Raw genomic sequence first — 21,052 nt, forward strand, 5'->3', positions numbered from 1 at the left:
AGGCACCTATACTCAAAGCGGCTCCCAAAACATCGAACTGAGGTGCCAATGGACACTGACGGCCGGATCAGGGGGAGGGGGGCACGGACAGAGGGAAAGCCTTGTACTTTGAGGTTGACTCAGCCTTCCATCCTTCCGAGGTGGGTCCAATTGTTGGGGGCCAGAGGCTGAGCCTGTAAAGCGCTTGGAGAGGGCTGGAAAGCGGCATATAAATCTTTAAGGGCGATTGCTCTGGCTATTTTGCCTGGGAAGAGGCAGCCTTGAGTTGGCCCCGTAGGAAAAGGAGCAAACGGAGTCGGGGGTCTTTCTTCCCCAAAGCTCCGGGCTGGGGCAGGGCTGGCTGGCTGGCCTGGGGCGTTTTTTCCCATTGCGGCCAGGGGGGGGGGGAGTTGCGGGTGGGTGGCTGAGTCACCCGAAAGCAGAAAAAAAAAAGTGCTGATTTGATTTCCAAATCAGGCTATAAAGCGCCGCTTCTGCCTCCGCCACATCAGCCAGCCCTGCCCCGAGCGAGGAAGGACCAGCCATGCCCCCTTCGGCCCCAGGTAAGCGCCGGCCGCCCCCGCAGGAGCCAGGCTCGGGACGCCAGGCGGCCTGGCCCTGAGGGGCTGCTCCGGGCTGGGGGGCGGGAGGGAGGGGGAGCAGAGCCAGCCGCCCACAGCCCCCTTCTCCAGCCGGCCGCCAGCGGAAGCCGCCTCCCCGGGGACGCTGCCGGCTTTCAAGGGCGACGGGCGAGGCTAGAGGCGCAGGCGAGCCCTGGGCCAAATGGGGGGGAGGAAGAGCCAGGCGGACGCCAGGGAAGCGCCTCCAGCCGCAGCGGTCGAATAGGCGGCAGTATAAATTCCCCAACATAAAGAAAAGTGGGATGGATGAGGGGGTGTTTATATATTGAATTTAATTACTCGCTTCTTCTTTAATGGAATTATTGTGCAAACTGTTTTGGGAAAACTTTGAAGACATTTGATAGCTGGGGGATCCTTGGTTCTCTCTGAGCTGGGCTGTTTGCTTGCAGACCTTTCATTACCTGACTAGGTTACACCATCAGAATTATGGAGTGTGTGTGTGTTCTGCTCCCTGTTTCTGTACCAGCGGTTTGCCCTGTCAGTTTTGATGGGAGTTTGTGGGGTTTTCTCCTTGCTAGTTCCCTTATTAGGATGGTCTTTTCTGCTTGAAAGTTTGTCTGGTGTTAAGCCCTGCTTATCTGGCTGTGAGATGCTGGAGACAATCTGTTCTACTCCTTTTGTTTCCTCTTTTTTTATTGCCTCTCTTGAAAAAGAGAACGGACATCCAGTGCAGCCTGACTGGGGGTTTCATTATTTTAGCACATTTATAAAGCTGTCCAACTCTAAACGATACGCATGGCAGAGGTGGGGAAGCCCCTCTGTGACTTGTGGACTTCAATTCTGGCTCTTCTTGCCTAAACCTTACATTTTTCACCATTGAATTTAATTGTCAAGGCTGGGAAGGGGCCCCTTGCTCCACTTCCCAAAGAAGCCAGGGGCCCCACTGATCTCCCCCCTCTTCTCTTTCCAGATGCTCGGACCCTCACTGGCTGCCTGCTGTTGGTTCTGCTCAGTGTGTCCCCCTCCATCCAAGGTAGGGCTACGGGGTGGCACTGCACTGCATTGTATTCTTGTGATTGGTCGCACAGCCAGATGTTCACACTGGATCTGGCCTCTTTTTACCACCTGTCTGAGTCCTCCCCAAGGACCTGTGATAGGCAGATGTGGCTGCTTGAGGGTGTAAAAGGCCTCGTGGCAGGAGGCCAGCTCTCCTGAGTGAAGCTGCCTTCTGCAATTGACCGATGGCGATTTTGTCAATGACGATGGGTGCTATTCATGTTTCTATTACATCAGTGGAAGAGCTACTGCCCACCCCCTCACGAATCCTGCCCATAACCCTAATCTTTATCAAGGCAAGGAGCTGAGCTTGGCTTCTGTGCAGCCCCACAGCAGAGAGAGTGGGGTGAGAGAGGGCCCGGGGGGCCGGAGGAGAGTGGCCGAGACCGATCTAGGATGGAAATAGAGGGAGGGGGAGATGGCCGTTTATAGGAGGTTCAGAGTGCAAATCCTCCATCAGTCCAGCCCCTCCAGGCTTCTGCTGAATGAGCTGCAGCTGACAAAAGCACCTGCTTTTCCATAAAGTTGGTTAGTCAGAAAAGGGGCTCCCAGCCTCCTCCGGATTCTGGTTTCCAGAGTCCTATTTTATTTTTTTTAACTTTAATTTAATTTTTATTATATTTATACTTATTATTTTACATTTTATTTTATTTTACATATTTTATTATTTTTAATTATTTTATTTTATATATTATTTTATTTTATTTTATTAAATTTATTGACTACCCATTGCAGAACTCATGCACAAAGATGAATGCAGATCCCCCCACTTCCAAAGACCCTGGAAAGGGGAACCAGGGCTGGGTGTGCAGCTGTTGTCCCACCCGCCCACCCACCCACCCCAACCTACCTGCTCTCTTTTCAGCTCCAGCAGCAAAGGAGGAGTCGCAAATCACCTCCCTGCTCCAGCCCCAGCCCTCCATCGGTAGGTCCCGCCAGGTATCTGGAGGGGGGGGCAGGGGGGAGTGGATGAGTATCATACTTATGATGGTCGCAGTGTCTTGGGGTCACGTGATCCCTTTTTGCGACCTTCTGATGAGCGAAGTCAATGGGGAAGCCAAATTCACTTAACAACATCTGAAGCAAGAAAGGTTGCACAATGGGGCAAAACTGACTTAACGTCTCACTTAACAACAGGATTTGGGGGCTCAATTGTGGTCCCAAGTCGAGGACTACCTGTACAGTGAGATCCACAGGAAGCCTCTTAGTGGAGTGGCTGGGAGAACATCCGTGGGAGGGATTGTGGGTGCCCCCTTCTCCCTATCGAGGGTGGTGGGCAGAGGGAGGAGGCCAAGGGGGCACCTGCCATTCCTCCACGGGTGAACAATATTTCGTTTTTCCTTGTGGCTCTCAGGACAGAAGGTTCAGGTCTCCTGCGTGGGCAGAACCGTCCACCCAGAGAGCGGCATCATGTACTGGCTGGCAAATGGCACTTTTGTGGACCAGCTGTACCCAAACGGAACAGTGAAGGAGGAAGCCACCGAGTGAGTAGAGGAGGTCCAGGAGAGGCAGGATCAGTCCTGGGTTAAACTTCTACATAGGAAAAAAGTTATCAGTACCGCTTTATGAAGCCTTAGTAAGGCCACACCTGGAATCCTGCATCCAGTTTTGGTCACCACGTTACAAAAAAGATGTTGAGACTTTGGAAAATGTTCAAAGAGCAACAAGGATGATTAAAGGCCTGGACATATGAAAAACGGTTGTAAGAACTGGGAATGGCCATTGTAATGAAAAGGACCAGGGGGGACATTATAGCACTCTTCCAGTATTTGAGGGGCTGCCACAAAGAAGAGGAGGGGAGGGTCAAGCTATTCTCCAAAGCACCTGAAGGCAGGACAAGAAGCAATGGATGGAAACTCATCAAGGAGAAAAGCAACTTAGAACTAAGGAGAAATTTCCTGACAGTTAAAACAATTAACCAGTGGAACCACTTGCCACCAGAAGTTGTGGGTGCTCCATCACTGGAGGTTTTTGAGAAGAGATTGGACAGCCACTTGTCTGGAATGTTATAGGATCTCCTGCTAGACCAGGGGGTTGGACTGGAAGACCTCCAAGGTCCCTTCCAGCTCTGATTCTGAAACAGCTGAGGTCCACAGTGGTGGGAAGAGAAAGCAAGTGTGGGGAAGATCTGGGCCTAGCACTTCTGGAGGGAGCCAAGGACCAGGCAAGGAGTCGGGTGGCCAGCTAGGACTCAGGGAAGAAGCCACTTCAGCCCCCAGGAAGGTTCGTGGTGGCTGTCTCTGTTCTTCTTCTTCTTCAGCGTCTCTTCTGCTCCTTGTCCACAGAGAGAAAGGCAGCAAGCTGACCCGGAAGCTGATCTTCTCCCCGTTGATGGCACAGCACCTCCGCACCAGATTCGATTGCTTCATCACTGACCCCTCCGGCGTATTTCAGAAGACCATCCAGTGGGACCGTTCAAATCCAAAAAGCTGCAAAAGTTGAGCTGGCCAAGTGAGAGGGCCCCCAGGTGAGGAACATCAACTGAGCACATTTCATGGCTCACCTGAGGGGCAGGTGGCATCTGAAGGTCGAGGATCCCATTGGGATCCGGTTATGGTGAATTCATCGGCCCAATGCACGGGTCCAAAAAAGTGGCCAACGCAGGGCACCAATACAAGGGCTGTGAAGATGCAGATTCCTTGACCTTGATGGTGGGACTCCATCTTGCTCTTTCCATCAAATGAGCCTCTGGGCCAAAGAGGATCTTCACTAGGAGCCAACGTTTCCCTCCGAGGTGATGAGAACCAGGCTCCCCAGGACTGGAGGGCACAAAGCAACCCAACAACTTACAATGACCCCAGTGCCATAGCACAGTTATAGAATGCCTCCCCCATTTATCTCCTATCTAAGCTACTCCTGCCCGCTCTGTCCTCTCACTGGGATTCCAGGATCTGCTAAAATGTCTGTAGCTCGGGGTTGACCCGGTTGGGGGTCCTAGGTGGTCTCTGAGCTTGGTGGTTTCCTTCCAGACGTTTCAATACTCAACAAGGGAGCATCATCAGGAAGGGAATGGGGTTTGCAGGGAGGAGGAGGAAGAAGACTGTGGGGTCCTTGGTGCTCTCTGAGTTTGGTTGTTTTCTTGCAGGCGTTTCATGACCCAACTAGGGAACGCAGCTGGCTGGGGAATCCTGGGAGTTGAAGTCCGCAAGTCTTAAAAGTCACCAAATTTGGAGACTCCTGGCTTAGAATATTGGAGAATAATGCTCATCTAAAAATGAGCAAATTTGTTATTTTGAAGATTTTAAATGGAGGATCCTCACGCAGAACTCCTTGGCACCAAACCAGAGGGCCCCCCCATTCCATTCCCCAAACCCCCGATTTGTGCATTTGTACGAGTGTATTTTGCAGCAACCATGGAAGAAAAGTAAATAACCAGGCCCAGAAGACCTCAGCCCCGTTGTCGCCCGTCTCTGAATCCTGGGTTTTTGTAGAGTTTTGAATTTTTGAAATCTGCAGAGTTTGGATATTTTTAATGATTTTTCTACTTGACTTTTTGTAATCTATAAGTCGCCTTATGGGGTAGATGGGCAGCATGAAAATTTAATCAATAAATAAATGGCCAGGACGAAGGTGTGACTGAGCTGGGAGGACCCGATTCCTGGAAACGCTGCAGAAGATTCAAAGTCTACTTTGAAACGTGGTTTAATCCTGCTGCCCAAAGAACCTGGACTTCCACCTCATCTTAACGCAAAGGAGAAAAGTGACAAAGACCTGAAAAGCCCAGATTGTAAAAGGAGGAAATTCTCCATCCGTTTCTGTAAAATGTTTCCTCTTCCTTTGAGATAAAACTTAATTCCCCTGCTGGATCCACACCACCCATTAAAAACCCCAATTCTAAGTGCCATGATGTGGTCGTTTTTCCATGCTGGAGAAGACGGGGGTGGAACGGTTTTCCCAAATGGCGGCTCAAAATTAGGAAGCAGCTGCTATTTCCTAGCAACTTTAGCATCCTCGGCAGCCCTTCCCCGGGTCTTGTGTTCATACCTGCACTGCAGGTAGTCCTCGGCTTACAACAGCTCACTTAGTGGCCATTCAAAGTTACAATGGCACTGAAAAGAGAGACTTGCGACCGTTTTTCACACTTACAACCGTCGCAGCATCACTGTGGTCGTGAGATCAAAATTCAGACCCGTAATTATGACGGTCGCAATGTCCCAGGGTCACGTGATCCCCTTTTGCGACCTTCTAACAAGCAAAGTCAAGGGGGAAGCCAGATTCACTTAACAACCAGGTTAATAATTTAAGAACGGTAGTGACTCATTTAACAACCGTGGCAAGGCAGGTTGTAAAATAGGGCAAAATTCGCTTAATCAATGTCTCACTTAGCAGCAGAAAATTTGGGCCGTATTCTGGTCGTACGTTGAGGACTTTGGCTGGTCTGAGAAGAGGGAGACCCCCTCAAGAGGTTGCAGAGAGGGCAGTTCTGGAGTGTGGGGAGGGGCCTTTCCTGGCTGCCTTCCCCAGGGAGAAAACCCTCTGCCCATCCATGCCCCTCGGGGCTCCTTCCCAGGGGGGCTCCAGGGTCCCCCTGATCTCCTGGACCACCGCTGGGACTTGGGAGCTCTGCCGGCTGAAGAAAACTTTACAGGTGGTCCTTGACATACGGCCATCAGGAAGCCTGCCTATTATGGTTACGAGTTGTAAAACGGGTCGGTCATGTGATTGACATAATTTTAGGGGGTTCTTTTGAAGAGTGGTCACAAGTGTGAATCCGATGTTTGCCATGGCTGCTCTTTGGCCAAAACTGGAAATCAAATCCTGGTTTCTGGAAAAACTGTCATAAAACTGAGTGTGGGATGTTGCCAACAGTCCTAAAAACACGACAAGGATGGGGGAAGGAGGACTGCAGGAACCTCGAACTCGGTCGTAAGTCCCATTTTTCAGGTAGGTCATAAGTTGAGGACTACCCGTATCATGCAACATTCCACAGTATTTGCATTAAAAGGTTTTTTTCCAGAATTCTCTCTTTGGAAAAGGCATTTTTGTAAATTGCTGTAAGTCCGCTGACTTCTGGAGCTCCTCTTGGTGCAACATACGGTCTGTTTGTACCCAGAAGTCAAAGGGAGACCCTCGGGGGTCCCTTGGCAGGCCTAGAGGAGGTCAGCCACTGAGAAGGAAGTTGGCCCCTCCACCAAGGCCTTAAAGCCGGTGAAACAACACTGATTTTCTTAATTTCTTTCTTAAATAAGCTGTGTTAATATCTCTTAGTTCCTTCAATTATGTAGTTGAGGTTCCTGGATGCATTTCTGAGCCTGTAAATCAAAGTTGTCCAACAACTTTAAGACCTGCAGACTTCAGCTCCCAGTATTCCCCAGCAGCCATGCTGGCCAGGTAGGGAAATCTGGGAACTGAAGTCCACAGGTCTTAAAACTGCCAATGTTGGACACCCTGCTGTAAAAGAATTTTTTTTCCTACACTTTGCCTTATCGTTTGTTTAGAATTAATGATTGTAAACTATGATCTATGACCTATTTTTTGCTGTTCATATGTACACTGTGAGCTTCTACACCAGAGACAACACTTGGCCAATAAAGAAGTCTATTTCTATTTCTATTCCTATTCTACTTTATTCATTTTATTTTATTCTTGGCTTTGTATTCTGTATTTCATTCCATTCTAAACTCTGCACAATTGTAGGAAGTCCTCTGGGTCCTACATGTGTTAAATCAAGTATCTTTTTTGCTGCAGCTTTGATTTCACCCACAGGAGACATTTCCCCTTTAACAGAAGACCCCAGAAAGGTTCTTGAGAGGGTTGTCAGGAGACTGCACTCTGCACAAGGGCAGGAGAACGTGCTCCTTGGCCAGGCCCCCCTGCCCGGCCTTACGCTGCCCTGTCCAGTCCCCCAAGACAATTCTGAGGCTGTCCTGAGGGGGGGCAGGCAGAGACTCACTGCAAAGCCACATTCCAACCACTCTTGGGAGAAAAATACCATTTATTTACAAGTAGAAACATTATTTAAAATGACACATTTCCTGCTAAAGTCTCTACAAAGGCGAGTAGTAGAGGGTTGCAAGCAGGGGAGACCCCAGTTGGTGCCCCCCCTCAGCCTGGGAGCCTTCCTCCGTCAGGGTCTCCCTCTCACCCTCCAATTGGGGGTCTCCGGTTCAGAGCCAGCCCTGGGCAGCCCCACGGCTTCTGGGCCCTGCTCGCTTGTGGCCCAGGCCTGGTGCAGAAGTGCACCCCGTCTGATCTGCCACCCAGGGTCACCCCCACCCTGACCGCCTACCTGCTCCAGGGGAGTTTCTGGCACCCCCACCTGGAAACCTCCCCGGCTCCAACCCAGGCTCTACAGATTGCGATACGAAGCAAGGGCGCTAAGTAAAGCTGTGACAGAAAGAGAGGCGTGTGTGCCCAAGCTGTCCCTCCCCCCCCCCGAACGGAATGGCAGAGCCCCCCCCCCCAACCTCTGCCAGGGCACGATCTCTGGGTGCCCCGAGAAGGCCCGAGGGCTAGGAAGCAGGACCACAAGGGAGGAACCCACCTCACCTCTTGGCCAAAGGAAATTGAGCCTTCCCAGAAGTACAAGGAACCCAGAACGGAAAAGGCTGTGAGGGGGGGGGGCATCGGCAGGAGGGAGAAGACCCCCCCCTCCCCAAAAGGCCTTGGGATGCCAACCGCAGGGCCCCGAATGAGTGGGGGAAGGGAACGGAGAAAGATGAAGGAAGGAAGGGAGGGAGGGAAGAGAAAAGGAAGGAAGGAAGGAAGGAAGGAAGGAAGGAAGGAAGGAAGGAAGGAAGGAAGGAAGGAAGGAAGGAGGAAAGGAGAAAAGGAAGGGAAGGAAAAGGAGAGGCGCAGAGGGGGAAAGGGAGAAAGGAGGAAGAGGAAAAAGGGGATAAACAGAGGGGGAAGGAAGGCACCTACACTCACAGAGGCTGTGAACGGGAGGTCCCCCCCTGCTCCACCCAGGCTGGGACAGGGAGGGAGGCGAGAAGGCCAGGCTCCTAGGCCTGCTTGAGGCACGGGGGGAGGACGCAGGGGGGCGCAGGGGCTGGCAGCGGCAGAGGGGCAGCGGCCCCCTCCTCCCTTTCCTTCGGGAAGAGATGGAACATGGTTGAATCGGCAGCCAAAACGAAGGGAGCTAGAACTTCACCTTCTGGGACTTGGAGCTGGTCTGCAGGAGAGAAAGAGACAGGAGGAGTTGGGGGGCTGGCGGGGGGGGGGAGGAGGGAGGGGACCAGAAGCTGGGCAAACATGGGGGAAATCCTACTGCTCACCCACCCACCCGGCCCCAAACACACACACACACACACCCCGACGGGAGCAGCACAAAGGCCTGGGGAGGCAGCCGAGGGCAGGAAAGCCTCTCGTGTTAGCAAACCAGCCAACTGTGGGTCAGGAGAGTGTGAGATACTCTGACACACACGTGTGCACACACACACACACACACACACACTCTGGTGCTTCCATCCAGAAACCAGCCTCCCCCCCCCACGTGGGAGAGGGGGGGAAAGGTGAGGGGACCCCCGTGTGCGTGTGCCTCCCCTAGACCCAGACAGGAAAGGCTGCATGCAACCCTGCAGAGCGGGCCAGCGCGCACTTGCCTGGTGTGGCCACCCCCGAGACCTGTGGAAGCAAAGGATGCTCAGAAGGACCCGATGTGGGGGAGGGGGGGGACGGGGAGGGGACGGCTCCGGTCCAGAGGCCCAGTTTGGGCAGCTGAGAGCAGGAGGAGGAGGAAGAGGAGAACAAAAAACCTAGCCTGGTTTGGGAACTGGGGTTTGTTGGCTCTCTTGCAGACTCCCCTTCCTAAGCCCCCCCCCCATCATCAAGATCCTTCTCCACACCAACAGAGAGGGCCCCCCCCTTTTGCTTTCAGTACAGGTCCTGTCCTCGACTTATGACTGTAAACATGGTTGTTTAAGCAGCTCATCCTGTGAACAATTTGATTTCATGGCATTATCCTTCCACAGACCACGAAGCAAAGCCAGAAACGGCAAATAAATTCTGGCTTATGGCCAAAAAAACAAAAAAAAAAGGTGATATATCAGAGTCATGTGACTGAAGGACGCTGTAAGGGGCCATATAGGCAGGCCAATTGCTGGGGGTCAGGTGACCGTGGCTTGTGGGTGGGGATGAGGGCATCGTAACTTAGAATCTGGGTCGTAAATGCCTCCCGGGAGTCTGCCATAACTTTTGAGTGGTTGGGAAGTGAACTGTCGTAAGTCGAGGACTACCTGTATTAGGATGTCGATTAAACGAACACACACACGTGCACACATGCCCAAACGGGGCTCTGTAGAGCATCCAGCGGAAAGTACTTTCCGCTCAGATCTGGGATTAGGGTATTGGGGACGGGTGGGCAGGTGGGGTTCAGGCATGGAGATCTGGGGCTCCCTCCCTCCGTCCCTCCCACCCCCTTACCTTGCCCTTCGAAGACGTGGCGTTCCTTGGAGACCTCCGGCTGCCGCTCCGCGGGGAGTTTTTGGGAGTCACCTTGCGATTGGCCCCACGGCGCAAGAGGCTGTTCCCCAGTTTCTTCGGGGTGTTCAGGATGCTGAAGGCCAGTGAGTGACGCCTCTCAGACTGGGGAGGAAGCAAAATAGGTTTCCCATTGGAGGAGGAAGAGGAGGGGGGAGGGAGGGAGGAGGAGGAGGAGGGGGGAGGGAGGGAGGAGGAAGAGGAGAGGGGAGGGAGGGAGGAGGAGGAGGAGAGGGGAGGGAGGGAGGAGGAGGAGGAGGGGGGAGGGAGGGAGGAGGAGGAGGAGAGGGGAGGGAGGGAGGGAGGAGGAGGAGGAGGGGGGAGGGAGGGAGGAGGAAGATGAGGGGGGAGGGAGGGAGGAGGAAGAGGAGAGGGGAGGGAGGGAGGAGGAGGAGGAGGGGGGAGGGGGGGTTCTTGGTGCTCTCTGAGCTGGTCTGTTTTCTTCCTGAGTGTTGTTTGCTCTCCGTTTATATACAAATAGTTTGCTTGCAGAGAGGGAACCCCACTCCCTTCATAGCCCTGATGAGGTTGCCTAGTTGGGTCAGGAAACGTCATGCAAGAAAACCACCCGGCTCAGAGAGCATCAAGGACTCCACAGTCCAACCCTGAGCTACAAAGATTCCCTTCTCCTGAATCCTAGGTGTGCTGTGGGAACCACGGATTTGAGAGTGAGGGGCTGACCTTACCTTCAACCAATTAAACCGACAAACCCCCCCATTGTGGAACTCAGCTCCAGCCACGTTTCCCACCCCTTCACACACAGGACCTGGATGCAGGCTCTGTTCTCTGGACCGTTGGAAGACCCGAAGGCACAAGGTTAGGCACAAACCGTCATGGGGAACATCTATCTAGGTGGTCGCTAAGAACCGGCCACAAACTGATGGCAAGTAATCTGGGTTAGGATTAGGTTTGTGGGTCAAAAGCAAAGTTAAAAAGCTTTTACAACTAAAGTAGCTCCCGTTTGTTTTCCCTCTGGGCTCCCACAGGTACTTCTCATAGGCTCTGATCCAGGGTCCCCAACCTTGGTAACTTTGGTGGACTTCAACTCCCAGAATTCCCCAGCCGGCCACGTGAGCCTGCTCTAAGCATCAGGGGAGGAGGGAACCCTTTTAGGAGTCTGGGGTCCCCTGGTGCCCCCAGAGGGCCTTACCTGCTTGTCCGCTGCCTGGGCTTTGCTTTTCTTCTCACCCGCCGGGGGCCCCTGCTTGCGGTCCTCGGCCCTCCCTTTGGGGGTCTGGGGCCGGGGGAAGCAGGCGGATTTCTTGACCTACAACAAGAGCAGAGGGGGAGAGACGGAGTTGCAACAGCTTCAGCTGAGGAGACAAGCCTCCCTCCCCCCGCCCTGGACAGCTAAGTACAGAATGACAGAGCCGGAGGGGACCTTGGAGGTCTTCTAGTCCAACCCCCTGCTGAACCGGAAGACCCTAGGCCAGTCATGGCTAACCTTTTACGTCACCGTGTGCCGGAAATGGCACGCAAAACCATCCTGCCTGGACCGTGCGGCCTCGCTGGCCTTCGCGCATGGGGGATCACCCAAACCCAGAAGAGCAGCATTCTGCTGCGCACGCACGAACCGGCACCCGAACTTCTGATTTCCGGCACGGATGCACGCCCGACAAACAGCTGGCTGTCGTGTGATGTAAACTCGGAAGTTCGGGTGCCGGGTCACGCACGCGCGATGGAACGCTGCTCTTCCGGATTTCCAGCTGACCGGTGCGCATGTGTGCACAGGAAGGTGGAGGAGGAGCCAGCGAGCCCTTGTGGGATGGTTCTGCGTGCCGCTTCCGGCACGCGTTCCACAGGTTCCCCAACACGGCCTTAGACCCTAGAAGGCTGCTCTCCTGTCTCCCCTGGTCCTCCTCTTCACTGGACCAGCCATGCCCCGTTGCTGCAACCGTTCATTGTAGGTTTTAGCCTCCCGTCCCCTCCTCATCTTTGTGGCTCTTCTCTGCACTCTTTCCAGAGTCTCTACAACCTTTTTGTATCATGTTGGCCAACACTGACAAATCTAAGAAACTGTTGTGGTCCGCTAGCAGCTTGCAGAGTTGGCAGCGGAGTCGGACAGTGAGGAGACTGGGGAGGAACATGGGCCAGTCCTGGAGGCTGGGGAAGGCCCGGACGAGGGCTCTGCGTCGGAGGCAGAGATGGGGCCAGGGCCATCTGGGAGCGATGCGCGGACTCCGGAGCCTCCAGAGGCAGACAGCAGAGAGGCAGAGGAACAGGGGGAGCCTGTTCTTAGTGCACGCACGCAAAGAGCTGCCAGAGGCAAGAGCAGCTAAAGCAAAAAGGACGACTCAGGAGTAAGGCCTGGAGATGATTGGCCCCTCCCAGAAGGCTTAAAAGAGCAGCAACGAGCCTTTGGGTTCTTTGTAGAAAAGCCACGTCGATTCCGGTGCTTCTTGTCAGCGTCTCTTGAACTTTGTGGGGGTTTTGCCAAGAAAAGCCTTTGGACGGTTGCCAAAGGCATCAAAGGTTGGTGATAAGGCTGAGGGACTGGTTATGAAGAACGCTGCTTTGGACTAAGCTGAGAATGAATTAATTTTCAGCTGTTTTAATAAAATAAGTTTGTTGAGGACTGAACTGTGTTTGGTGATCACTACTTGGGCCTTGGTCACAACAGAAACAACCAAGGAAGGCAGTGGTGGAATTCCAATTTTTTTACTACCGGTTCTGTGGGTGTGGCTTGGTGGGCGTGGCAGGGGAAGGATATTGCAAAATCCCCATTCCCTCCCCACTCTGGGCCAGAGTGGTTCTCTGAACTACTCAAAATTTCCGCTACCGGTTCTCCAGAACCTTCCAGAACCTGCTGAATAAAAACCCCTGAAGGAAGGAGCCAAGCAAGAAGAGCCACCGTGGGCCTCCCGTGACCCCAAGAGGCTGGCGTTGGTGCCTGAGGAGACACTGCCCACTGTGGCCCACAAAGCCCCTCCCCAGCAGCCGAGGGGGGGTCCAGACTCCCTCAACAGCTGAGGAAGAGGAGCAGCAGCAACATTCGCCTTCCCCAGCCTGCAAGATGTTGGCCTTCCAGTGTCAGCAGGTCCAGGGCCCCAGATCCTCCTGGAGTTGCTCACCTCGGGGGTCCCTGGCCCCGTCTGGGGTTCGTCCGAAAGGCGCTTCCGCTGCTGCCGCGTGGCGACCCCTCCCAGCGCCCAGGCGGCACTCAGCGTGCTGCGGCGGGTGCTGGGGCCCTCCACAATCTGGGAGGGCAGCATGCTGGCTCGTCGGAGGGTCTCCTTGGGGTCTCCGGTCATCACCTCTTCATCCGTGATGGTGGTCAGGAGTGGACAGGGCTTGAGGGGGGGGGAAGAGAGAAAACACAGGGCCATTCAGGAGCAGCCCCAGCCCCAAAGGAGAGCTAGCTGCCAATGGTGGCCACTACAGGTAGTCCTCGGCTTATAACAGTTTGTTTAGTGACTGTTCAAAGTGACTTACGACCATTTTTCACACTTACGGCCCACGGTCATGCGATCAAAATTTAGACACTTGGTGACTGACTTGTATTTATGACGGTTGCAATGTCCTATGGTCATATGATCCCCTTTTGCGGCAAGCCACATCAATGGAGAAACCGGATTAATTTAACGACTGGGTCACTAACTTAACACCTGCAGTGATTCACTTAACAACAGTGGCAAGTAAGGTCGTAAAATGAGTCAAACCTCACTTAACAGATGTCTCACTTAGCAACAGAATCTCTGGGCGTAAGTCGAGGACTACCTGTAAACAGGTGCATGGGGAGGCGGATTGAGAGATTCCTTACTTAGGCAACCAAGGAGATCATAAGAACCTGCTGTGAAACTGCTCGGGGTCTAATGGGAGGGCCCCCCATCCACCCCTTTTGTCCAGATCCGAATAAATGGCCTACCTGACTAGCAGGAGCCCTGATGTGCCTGTGGGGAACTGACCCACGGAGGGCGGAAGAAAACCGGAAGCTCCCTCCCGGAGCACCAGAAGAGGCCAGGCGGCCACTCACCCGGGACTCCAGAGGGTAGCAGGTCTTCAGGTGAGGCGGGCAGATGCGGTTCCGCTGCTGAAGCTCTGCGATGCGGTTCCAGCTGTCCAGCTGCTCAGGCTCATCGTCACAGGAGGCTGCGTAGAAGCTGCTGCGGCCTGCGGGGGGGAGGGGAGGGGAGGGGAGGCAGGGCGTGGATGGGCAGGTTTTCCTAAGGGGCTCCGAATCCCCCCCCCAAGGGGTGAAAGATCCCACTCGGAGAGCAACAGGGGAGACGGAGCATCCCATGCAGCCCAGGCGGGGTGGGATCGCGAGTGGCTCGCGAGGGCAGCTTTCTGCAATCGTGTCCCCCTCTCTCTCCTCTGTGCTTGTCCACCTGACAGCTGCAGCACAAAGTCACATCCCCAGAATGGCCTTTCTCAACTATGCCCACTCTAAGACGTGTGGACTTCAACTCCCAGAATTCAGCAGGGTTGAATTCCCAGAAGGGCTGGCTGGGGAATGCTGGGAGTTGAAGTCCACCCATCTTAAAATACGGATTTAGATGGTTCTGAGGGGGGATCTGGATAAAGCAGGGCTCTCCAGACTTGGCGACTTGAAGACTTGTGGATTCCAACTCCCAGAATTCCCTAGCTACCACGGCTGCTTGGGAGTTGGACCCCAAGTCTTAAAAGTTGCCCAAAGTTGGAGCTACCCCTGGGATAAGGTCATGGAGGATCGCGCCATTGATCTCGGTCAAGAGAAAGTTTCGGATCAAGGGGGCAGAGAACCCCACCTCTCACAGCACCCTGAAGATCAGGGTTCCCCCTCCCTCCCTCACATGGCAGGGCCCACACCCCGTGCCCCCCACTCTCACCGGTGTTTGCACCCCCGCCTTGGGAGTGTCTCAGAGAACTGCGGGTGGCAGGTCGGTAGCCAGGCAGGCTCTTCAGGGTGGCGTGGCCAGAGGTGCCATCGGGCGAAGAGGCGGCCAGCCTGACGAGGGACTCCTGGGAGGGGAGGCTGGCCAGAGAGCGGGTGGAGGAGGAGGAAGCTGCCGCCGAACGCAGGCGGGTCTTGACCGACTCCTGGCCGCTGTCCCCTGAGCCGGAGGACCGCAGGCTGACGAAAGACTCGTTGGTGCTGTCCAGAGGTTCCAGCTTGGGGTGTTTCTGTGAAAGAAGACGAACGGGGTGATGTCCCCCACAAACGGCAGATGCGACAGCAGCCGTCGGCTCCAGTGGCAGGTCCCCTGAGGGCGTAGGTAGGACCAGGAAGGGTCTCTCGCTCCCTGGCTCCCCCCACCCTTCAGGGTCCACAGGCCCCCTTCACCCCCTTACTTTGATCATGGTAATGTTGATCAGCTGTGTGGTGCGCCGACGTCCAGAGAGCGCCTTCCGTCCCGAGTCCAAGGTGATATTGCCGATGGAGTCGATGCTGTTCTCCAGCTTGGACCGCGAGCGGGTGGGGATGGGGGTGAAGTAGAGGCTCTCCAAGGACTCCCTCTTGTGGGGCAGCGCCTGGGAGGTCTTGGACGATTCCACGGCCCCCGATTCGGACAAAGAGCGGCGGGTCTTCCTGCTGGGGAGAAGCAGAGCAGGAGGCCTTGAAGGGGGCAGGGCTGCCTGGAAACAGAGGCTCCATGCCCACATGGACATGAATCTCAGCTGCTGCGGCCTGCATGGGATCACCTCTCTTGCAGGAGCTGCATTGGTTGCCCGTTTGCTTCCGGTGCAATGCAAGATATTGGTCGTCACCTCTAAAGTCTTACATGGTTTCAGGCCAGGTTCTTTGAAGGACCCTCTTTTCCCTGTGACAGACACCTGAGCCACCATAGCAAGGAGGTAGGGGAAGTTATGGGTCTCCTCTCTTGAGGAGGTCCATCTGGTGGGAGCTAGAAGAAGGGCCTTCTCCGTGGTGGCTCCCTCCCTGTTATTTGAAGGACCGTCTTTTCCCAGTTACATCCACCTGATCCACCAGAACGGAGAGGCAGGAGATGTTACGAGACACCCCTCCTCCCTCTTTAAGGAGGTCCATTTTAGTGGGACCTAGAAGAAGGGCCTTCTCCGTGGTGGCTCCCTCCCTGTGGAACATCATCCCTGCAGAGATAAGACTGGCCCCCATCTTGATCCTCTTTCGAGAGGCCCTGAAGACATAAATTTGCCAATGGGCATGGAGATCCCTCAGAGGGATACAGAGCCCATCAAGGGGTTGGTGTGGGTATGTTATTTGGGTATGTGTTGGGGGTCTTACTTCTGTAAGCTACCTAATGTGGGCAGCTTTATAAATGTTCTTAATAAATAAATATGTTTCATGCCCTGCCATAATCTCCCATTCAGTCTGAAGACCCCAAAAGTACCAACGGAAGAGAACATTTGTAGCTCCGGAGTGAACAGAGGGGTCCTGGATGCTCTCTGAGCTTGGTGGTCTTTTTGCAGATATTTTATTATCAAGCTAGGTGACCTCATCAGTGTTGGAAGGAGGGAGGTTGGCAAAGAGGAGGACAACTAGGAAGGCTGCCGGGTCCTTGATGATCTCTGAGCTTGGTGGTTTTCTTACAGGTGTTTCATGCCACAACTAGGTAATCTTTGATAAGATTTTAGCACTGATGTCTGCAAAAAAACCCCCACCAGGCTCAGAGAGGAGCAGAGACCCCCTAAGAACCAGCCTCCGTTCTGCAGCAACCTGAGAGCCCCACTCTGGGAGCAAAGACGTTCCCCAAGGAACCTGGGCAGGAGTGGTGGCGCAGAAGGAGCGCCCCAGGGGAGGAGGCCGCCAGGTACCTGGTGGAGTTGAGGGGCTGCCCTTCGTCGCTGGTGCTCAAGTCCAGGCTGTCCGTGCTGATGTCGGCCGAGCTCTGCCTGAAGGTCTCCCGGCCCTTGAGGGTCTCCAGGGCTGCCTGGACCTTGCCCTGCTCTCGAAGCGGCCGATCCGAGAAGTCCAGCTGTGGGGGGATTGGGGCAGAATGAGAAAGAGGAGCCCTGAGGAAGCCAGGCCCAAGAAGGCCAACAAAAGAGCCCCTTCGGGACCTCTAGTTGAAGGGAGTCCTCAACTTACAGCCATCTGTTGAGTGACCATTTGGAATTACAATGGCCCTGGAAAAAAGCGACTTATAACTGGCCTTTGCACCAACTGTTGCAGCAACTCCGTACTTGTACTTATGACGGCTGCAGGGTGACTGGCCTTTGTGACCTTCTGATTAGCAACGTCTGAGGGGAAGCCAGATTCGCTTAACAGCCGTGTGATTAACTTAACATCTGCAGTGATTCCCTTAACAACTGTGGCAAGAAAGGTCGTAAAATGGGGCAAAACTCATTTAACAACTGTCTCGCTTAGCAATGGAAATTTTGGGCGGAATTGTGGTCAAGGACCACCTGCACATGAATGCAAAGTTTGAAATTCACAGGGAACTATAACCTGAAAGAAATGTTTATAATAAAACGATGTATTATTTGGTATTTTAACCTCTGACCCTCCCCCACCTGCGCCTGCAGGACCCGGACTTGGCTGGTGAGGCTCTTCAGGCTGAGCTCCGACTCGGTGGCCTGCAGTGCCGTGCGCTGCAACTCCTTGGCCAGGCGCTCCGACTCGGCCTTCAGCTCGGCATTCTCCTTCTCCAGGTGCTCCAGGCCCTTCAGCTTCTCCAGCAGCTCCTGGTTCTGCTGTTTCTTGGCATCGTAGTGCGTCCTTGCCTTCTCCATCTGCGGGCGCAGAAGAGAGAATCCGTCAGCTCTGCCTCAGCTTGAACCTCCAAGTAAAAACAATCCTTAACTCCATCCGTCAATCGAGACAGGTATAGTCTACTAGAAGTCACGTGAATTACAACAATGCAAATCCGGAACTGAAAATCGCGTGCCCAAATCTTCCCGTCTACTTTATCCTTTTCTTAGGTGCCTCCCCTTGCTGCACCCCCCCCCCACGTATCCAATCAAATTCAAAGAATTTGAAGCCGCATCTCAGGGAGATACAGTGAACTTTTTGCTTCCCTTGAAAACTGACCCCTCCCATCCTATCCACCCACCCACCCACCCACCCTGTAGTCGGTGGCAGACTGGCACCGAGTGAAGTGCAAGCGTGAGGTGGCAGCTGACAGGCCCCCCCTCTAGCATCCATCGAGGGGTCCCTCCTGCAAGCCCTTCCCTCCCCCTGGCGTGGGAGCTAGCAGATGCCCGGGGTCCTACCTGAGCCTTGTAATGCTCGGCGGCCTGTTCCTTCTTCACCAGCTGAGCCTGAAGATCCGCCGTCTTCTCCTTCAGCTGCTTCATCTCCGAACGGAGCTCCTCCTCACGCACCTACGAGAGGGAGATACACCTCATTGTCTCAGAGAAGGAAGCATCCCTTCCTCCTCAGCCCACTCGGGTCACCCAGAGGCGATCTGCCCCACCCCTCTTCTGAGGTTCCTCCCACTCCAGGATTTAAGACTTTAACCTGGCAGGACACAGAGCTGCCCCAGTAAAGAAGAATATTTGCTACCAATAAAGGAGGATCCTTTAGCCATGGTGAGCCACGGCAGCACAGTGGTTAGAGTGCAGTACTGCAGTCTATGTCTTCTGACTGCTGGCTGCCTGCAATTTGGCAGTTCAAATCCCACCAAGCTCCAGGTTGACTCAGCCTTCCGTCCTTCCGAGGTGGATAAAATGAGGAGCCAGATTGTTAGGGGAAGAGGCTGACTCTGTAAACCGCTTAGAGAGGGCTGGAAAGCATTGTGAAGCGGTATATAAGTCTAAGGGCTATGGCTATCTTTGTAGCTCAGGATTGAAATGAGGGGCTCTTGATGCTCTCTGAGTTTGACAGTTTTGTTGCAGACTTTTCATTACCCAAACTAGGTAACGTCATCAGTGCTAGTAAGGAATGAGGTTTGCGGTCAGTTTATATTCTGGTGCCTTGCCTGTCTGTGTGGGTGGGTGGGGGGTCTTAGAGATTCTTTGGTTGGGCTGTTTACTGATGACTCTTTGGCAGTTTCTTAATTGGGGGGTTGCTTACTTGATTGTTGGTCTGAAATTAACAGCTTTTGGCTGTCATGTTTTTCACGAATGGAAGGCAAATATACTTTGCACTGCACCTCCCAGAGGCTACTATGACAAATCACGCATTGTAAAGATCACTTGGAGGTGGGAGTTACTTCCAATGTAATCTACCGGATCCCCTGCATGGATTGCCCCTGTGACTATATGGGACAGACAGGGAGGAAACTAAACCACCAGATTGCAAGAACACAAGCGAGCGGTCAGACGAGGAGACCCGAACTCATTGGTAGCCTCACACTGCAATGAACAAGGACATACATTTAATTTCGCATCTACCAAGATTGTTGGCCGAGCAGGGACAAAAACAGCCAGGGAAATGGTTGAAGCCTGGGGAAAAAGGAGTGCTGATTGATGATCAGCTTATCAGATATTTAGGAGCTGAGGGCTTGGAAGCATAAAGGAAACAAAAGCCAATCACCAGCCATCAATACACCAATCGGCCAATAGGAAGGTGTCGCATAAATACTGGGCATAGAATAGAGAGAAGTTCCTTGAGGATGGGATCCAGCACGAATCTGAAAGCTCCGAAAATAATACTGTGGTCCCGGTGATCGACCCAGGTAGGATCTTGCCATGTTTTTATTTGCACTTCTGTTCTGATGCTATTTATGCTAGTCAAAATCTTGCATGCCACCCCATCGTAGCAACGGGTGGAGTAAAACGAAGTGTGAAATAAGACTGTGCAAGCCAATCAGATTGAAGTTACGGCTACATGGAATAATTTGACCTGGAACTTTTTCCTTGGTGGGCCTGAGGTTGAGGCCAGGTGGAGGTGTGCAAGCCTTCCTGTGCTGGAAACCTACCTTTGCTTTCTGCTGATGGGTCTGGCTGGCCTTCTCCTGCTGAGCCAGCTTCTTTTTCAGCTCATCCACCTGGAGGAGGAAGAGGCGGAGAAGTCATTCCAAGTCTCCCCTCTTCCTGCCTGCGGCCCCTTGAGCTCTCCCAGCCTCCAGCGCCCTCAGGGGCCCCCATTTCACACAAAGTCTTCTGGGACCCCTATAAACGGTTTGCAGAGCTCTGCAACTCAATTAAGATTCCTGCTAGCCAGCTGGGTAAGGTGGTGGCAGCCCCCATTTTCCCCAGCCCCTCGAATGGTGGGAGGGTTGGGGCTGGACTCTTCCATCTCCCATTGATCATCTTCCATCTCCCCAGGATCAGGAGTGGGGGAAGGGCCTGGAAAGCTGGGGTGGGGGAGAAGGCAGAGGAGAGATGACCTCCATGGCTCTTCTCTAGGAAGAAATTCACTAGGCTTCCTGGAAAGAAGCCAGGATCGATCTGGGAGAGCTGCAACCTGGACCTGGAGGGCAACAGATCCAACGAATGGACCGGCTGGGAGGAGAAACTGAGCAGATGCGGGGCTCCCCACCCATGGCCTCTGCCTTGCCTTGGGAGGAGGGAACATTTCCTCTTTTTTTCAAGGGAAGGGAAGTTTGGCCAACTGGCACGCAGAGACAACTGGACAACAATCTAGCTGGGGAATTATACAGGTAGTCCTTGACTTACAACAGTTCATTTAGTGACCGTTTGAAATTACAACGGCACTGAAGAATTGACTTGTGACAATTTCTTCACACTTAGGACCGCTGCAGCATCCCCATGGCCACATGATTAAAATTTGGACACTTTGCCATTGGTTCCTATTTATGATGGTTGCAATGTCCTGGGGGTCATGTGACCTTCTGACCACCAAAGTCAATGAGGAAGCCAGATTCACTTAACAACCGGTGTGACTAACTTAACAACTGCAGCGGTTCATTTAACAACTTTGGCAAGGAAGGGTCTAAAATGGGCCCAAACCCACTTAACCAACGTTTCGCTTAGCAACAGAAATCTGGAGCTCAACTGTGGTCGTAAGTCGAGGGCTACCTGTAGAGCCCAGGAGCAAAGCCCCACTCCCTCTGGCGTGCCCCCCGTGGCCAAGAGGTCAGAAGGGAAGATGCCAGCTCCACCGTGAAGCTGCCGGTCTCCTGGGCATGTTACCTGCTTAGCTTGTTCCCGCTGATGTTTCTCCAGCTTCTCTGCCTGCAAGTTGGGGAGGAGAAAGGGCTGCAGAGGTC

At 53.6% G+C, this 21,052-nt stretch overlaps 2 protein-coding genes across 7 annotated transcripts in view; one reads left to right on the forward strand and one right to left on the reverse strand.

Moving 5' to 3' along the window:
- The first annotated feature begins 450 nt into the window (after window positions 1–450).
- IL18BP (interleukin 18 binding protein) lies at window positions 451–5,458 on the forward strand. Its single transcript, XM_034435865.3, has 6 exons — window positions 451–542; window positions 1,531–1,593; window positions 2,482–2,541; window positions 2,971–3,100; window positions 3,902–4,083; window positions 4,702–5,458. Exons 1-5 carry the CDS (start codon window positions 524–526, stop codon window positions 4,056–4,058), a joined length of 429 nt encoding a protein of 142 aa, XP_034291756.1. The 5' UTR covers window positions 451–523; the 3' UTR covers window positions 4,059–4,083; window positions 4,702–5,458.
- Window positions 5,459–7,533: 2,075 nt separating this feature from the next.
- NUMA1 (nuclear mitotic apparatus protein 1) overlaps window positions 7,534–21,052 on the reverse strand; it is a 47,228-nt gene continuing 33,709 nt past the window's right edge. For 3 of the 6 annotated variants that reach the window (XM_060682691.2, XM_087895672.1, XM_087895671.1), the window contains exons 15-26: window positions 20,976–21,017; window positions 19,799–19,867; window positions 18,150–18,260; window positions 17,451–17,669; window positions 16,752–16,912; window positions 15,309–15,549; window positions 14,846–15,140; window positions 14,011–14,147; window positions 13,109–13,327; window positions 11,188–11,304; window positions 9,981–10,142; window positions 7,534–8,730 (exon numbers count right to left, since the gene is read on the reverse strand). In XM_060682691.2, the coding sequence (XP_060538674.2) occupies window positions 8,698–8,730; window positions 9,981–10,142; window positions 11,188–11,304; window positions 13,109–13,327; window positions 14,011–14,147; window positions 14,846–15,140; window positions 15,309–15,549; window positions 16,752–16,912; window positions 17,451–17,669; window positions 18,150–18,260; window positions 19,799–19,867; window positions 20,976–21,017 (1,806 nt within the window). In that variant the 3' untranslated portion in view covers window positions 7,534–8,697. Of the gene's footprint in view, window positions 8,731–9,980; window positions 10,143–11,187; window positions 11,305–13,108; window positions 13,328–13,902; window positions 14,148–14,845; window positions 15,141–15,308; window positions 15,550–16,751; window positions 16,913–17,450; window positions 17,670–18,149; window positions 18,261–19,798; window positions 19,868–20,975; window positions 21,018–21,052 lie in introns of all 6 variants that reach the window. The other 3 variants (XM_060682688.2, XM_060682689.2, XM_060682690.2) reach the window with 1 other exon arrangement.

The sequence above is a fragment of the Pantherophis guttatus genome, chromosome 5 (assembly GCF_059756535.1).
Source record: "Pantherophis guttatus breed Tessera chromosome 5, ASM5975653v1, whole genome shotgun sequence".
NCBI lineage: Eukaryota > Metazoa > Chordata > Lepidosauria > Squamata > Colubridae > Pantherophis > Pantherophis guttatus.

Coding starts and splice junctions, on each gene's coding strand:
- IL18BP (XM_034435865.3), top strand. Junction 2,542..2,970: donor CCAGCCCCAGCCCTCCATCG/GTAGGTCCCGCC, acceptor TGTGGCTCTCAG/GACAGAAGGTTCAGGTCTCC. Junction 3,101..3,901: donor GTGAAGGAGGAAGCCACCGA/GTGAGTAGAGGA, acceptor CCTTGTCCACAG/AGAGAAAGGCAGCAAGCTGA.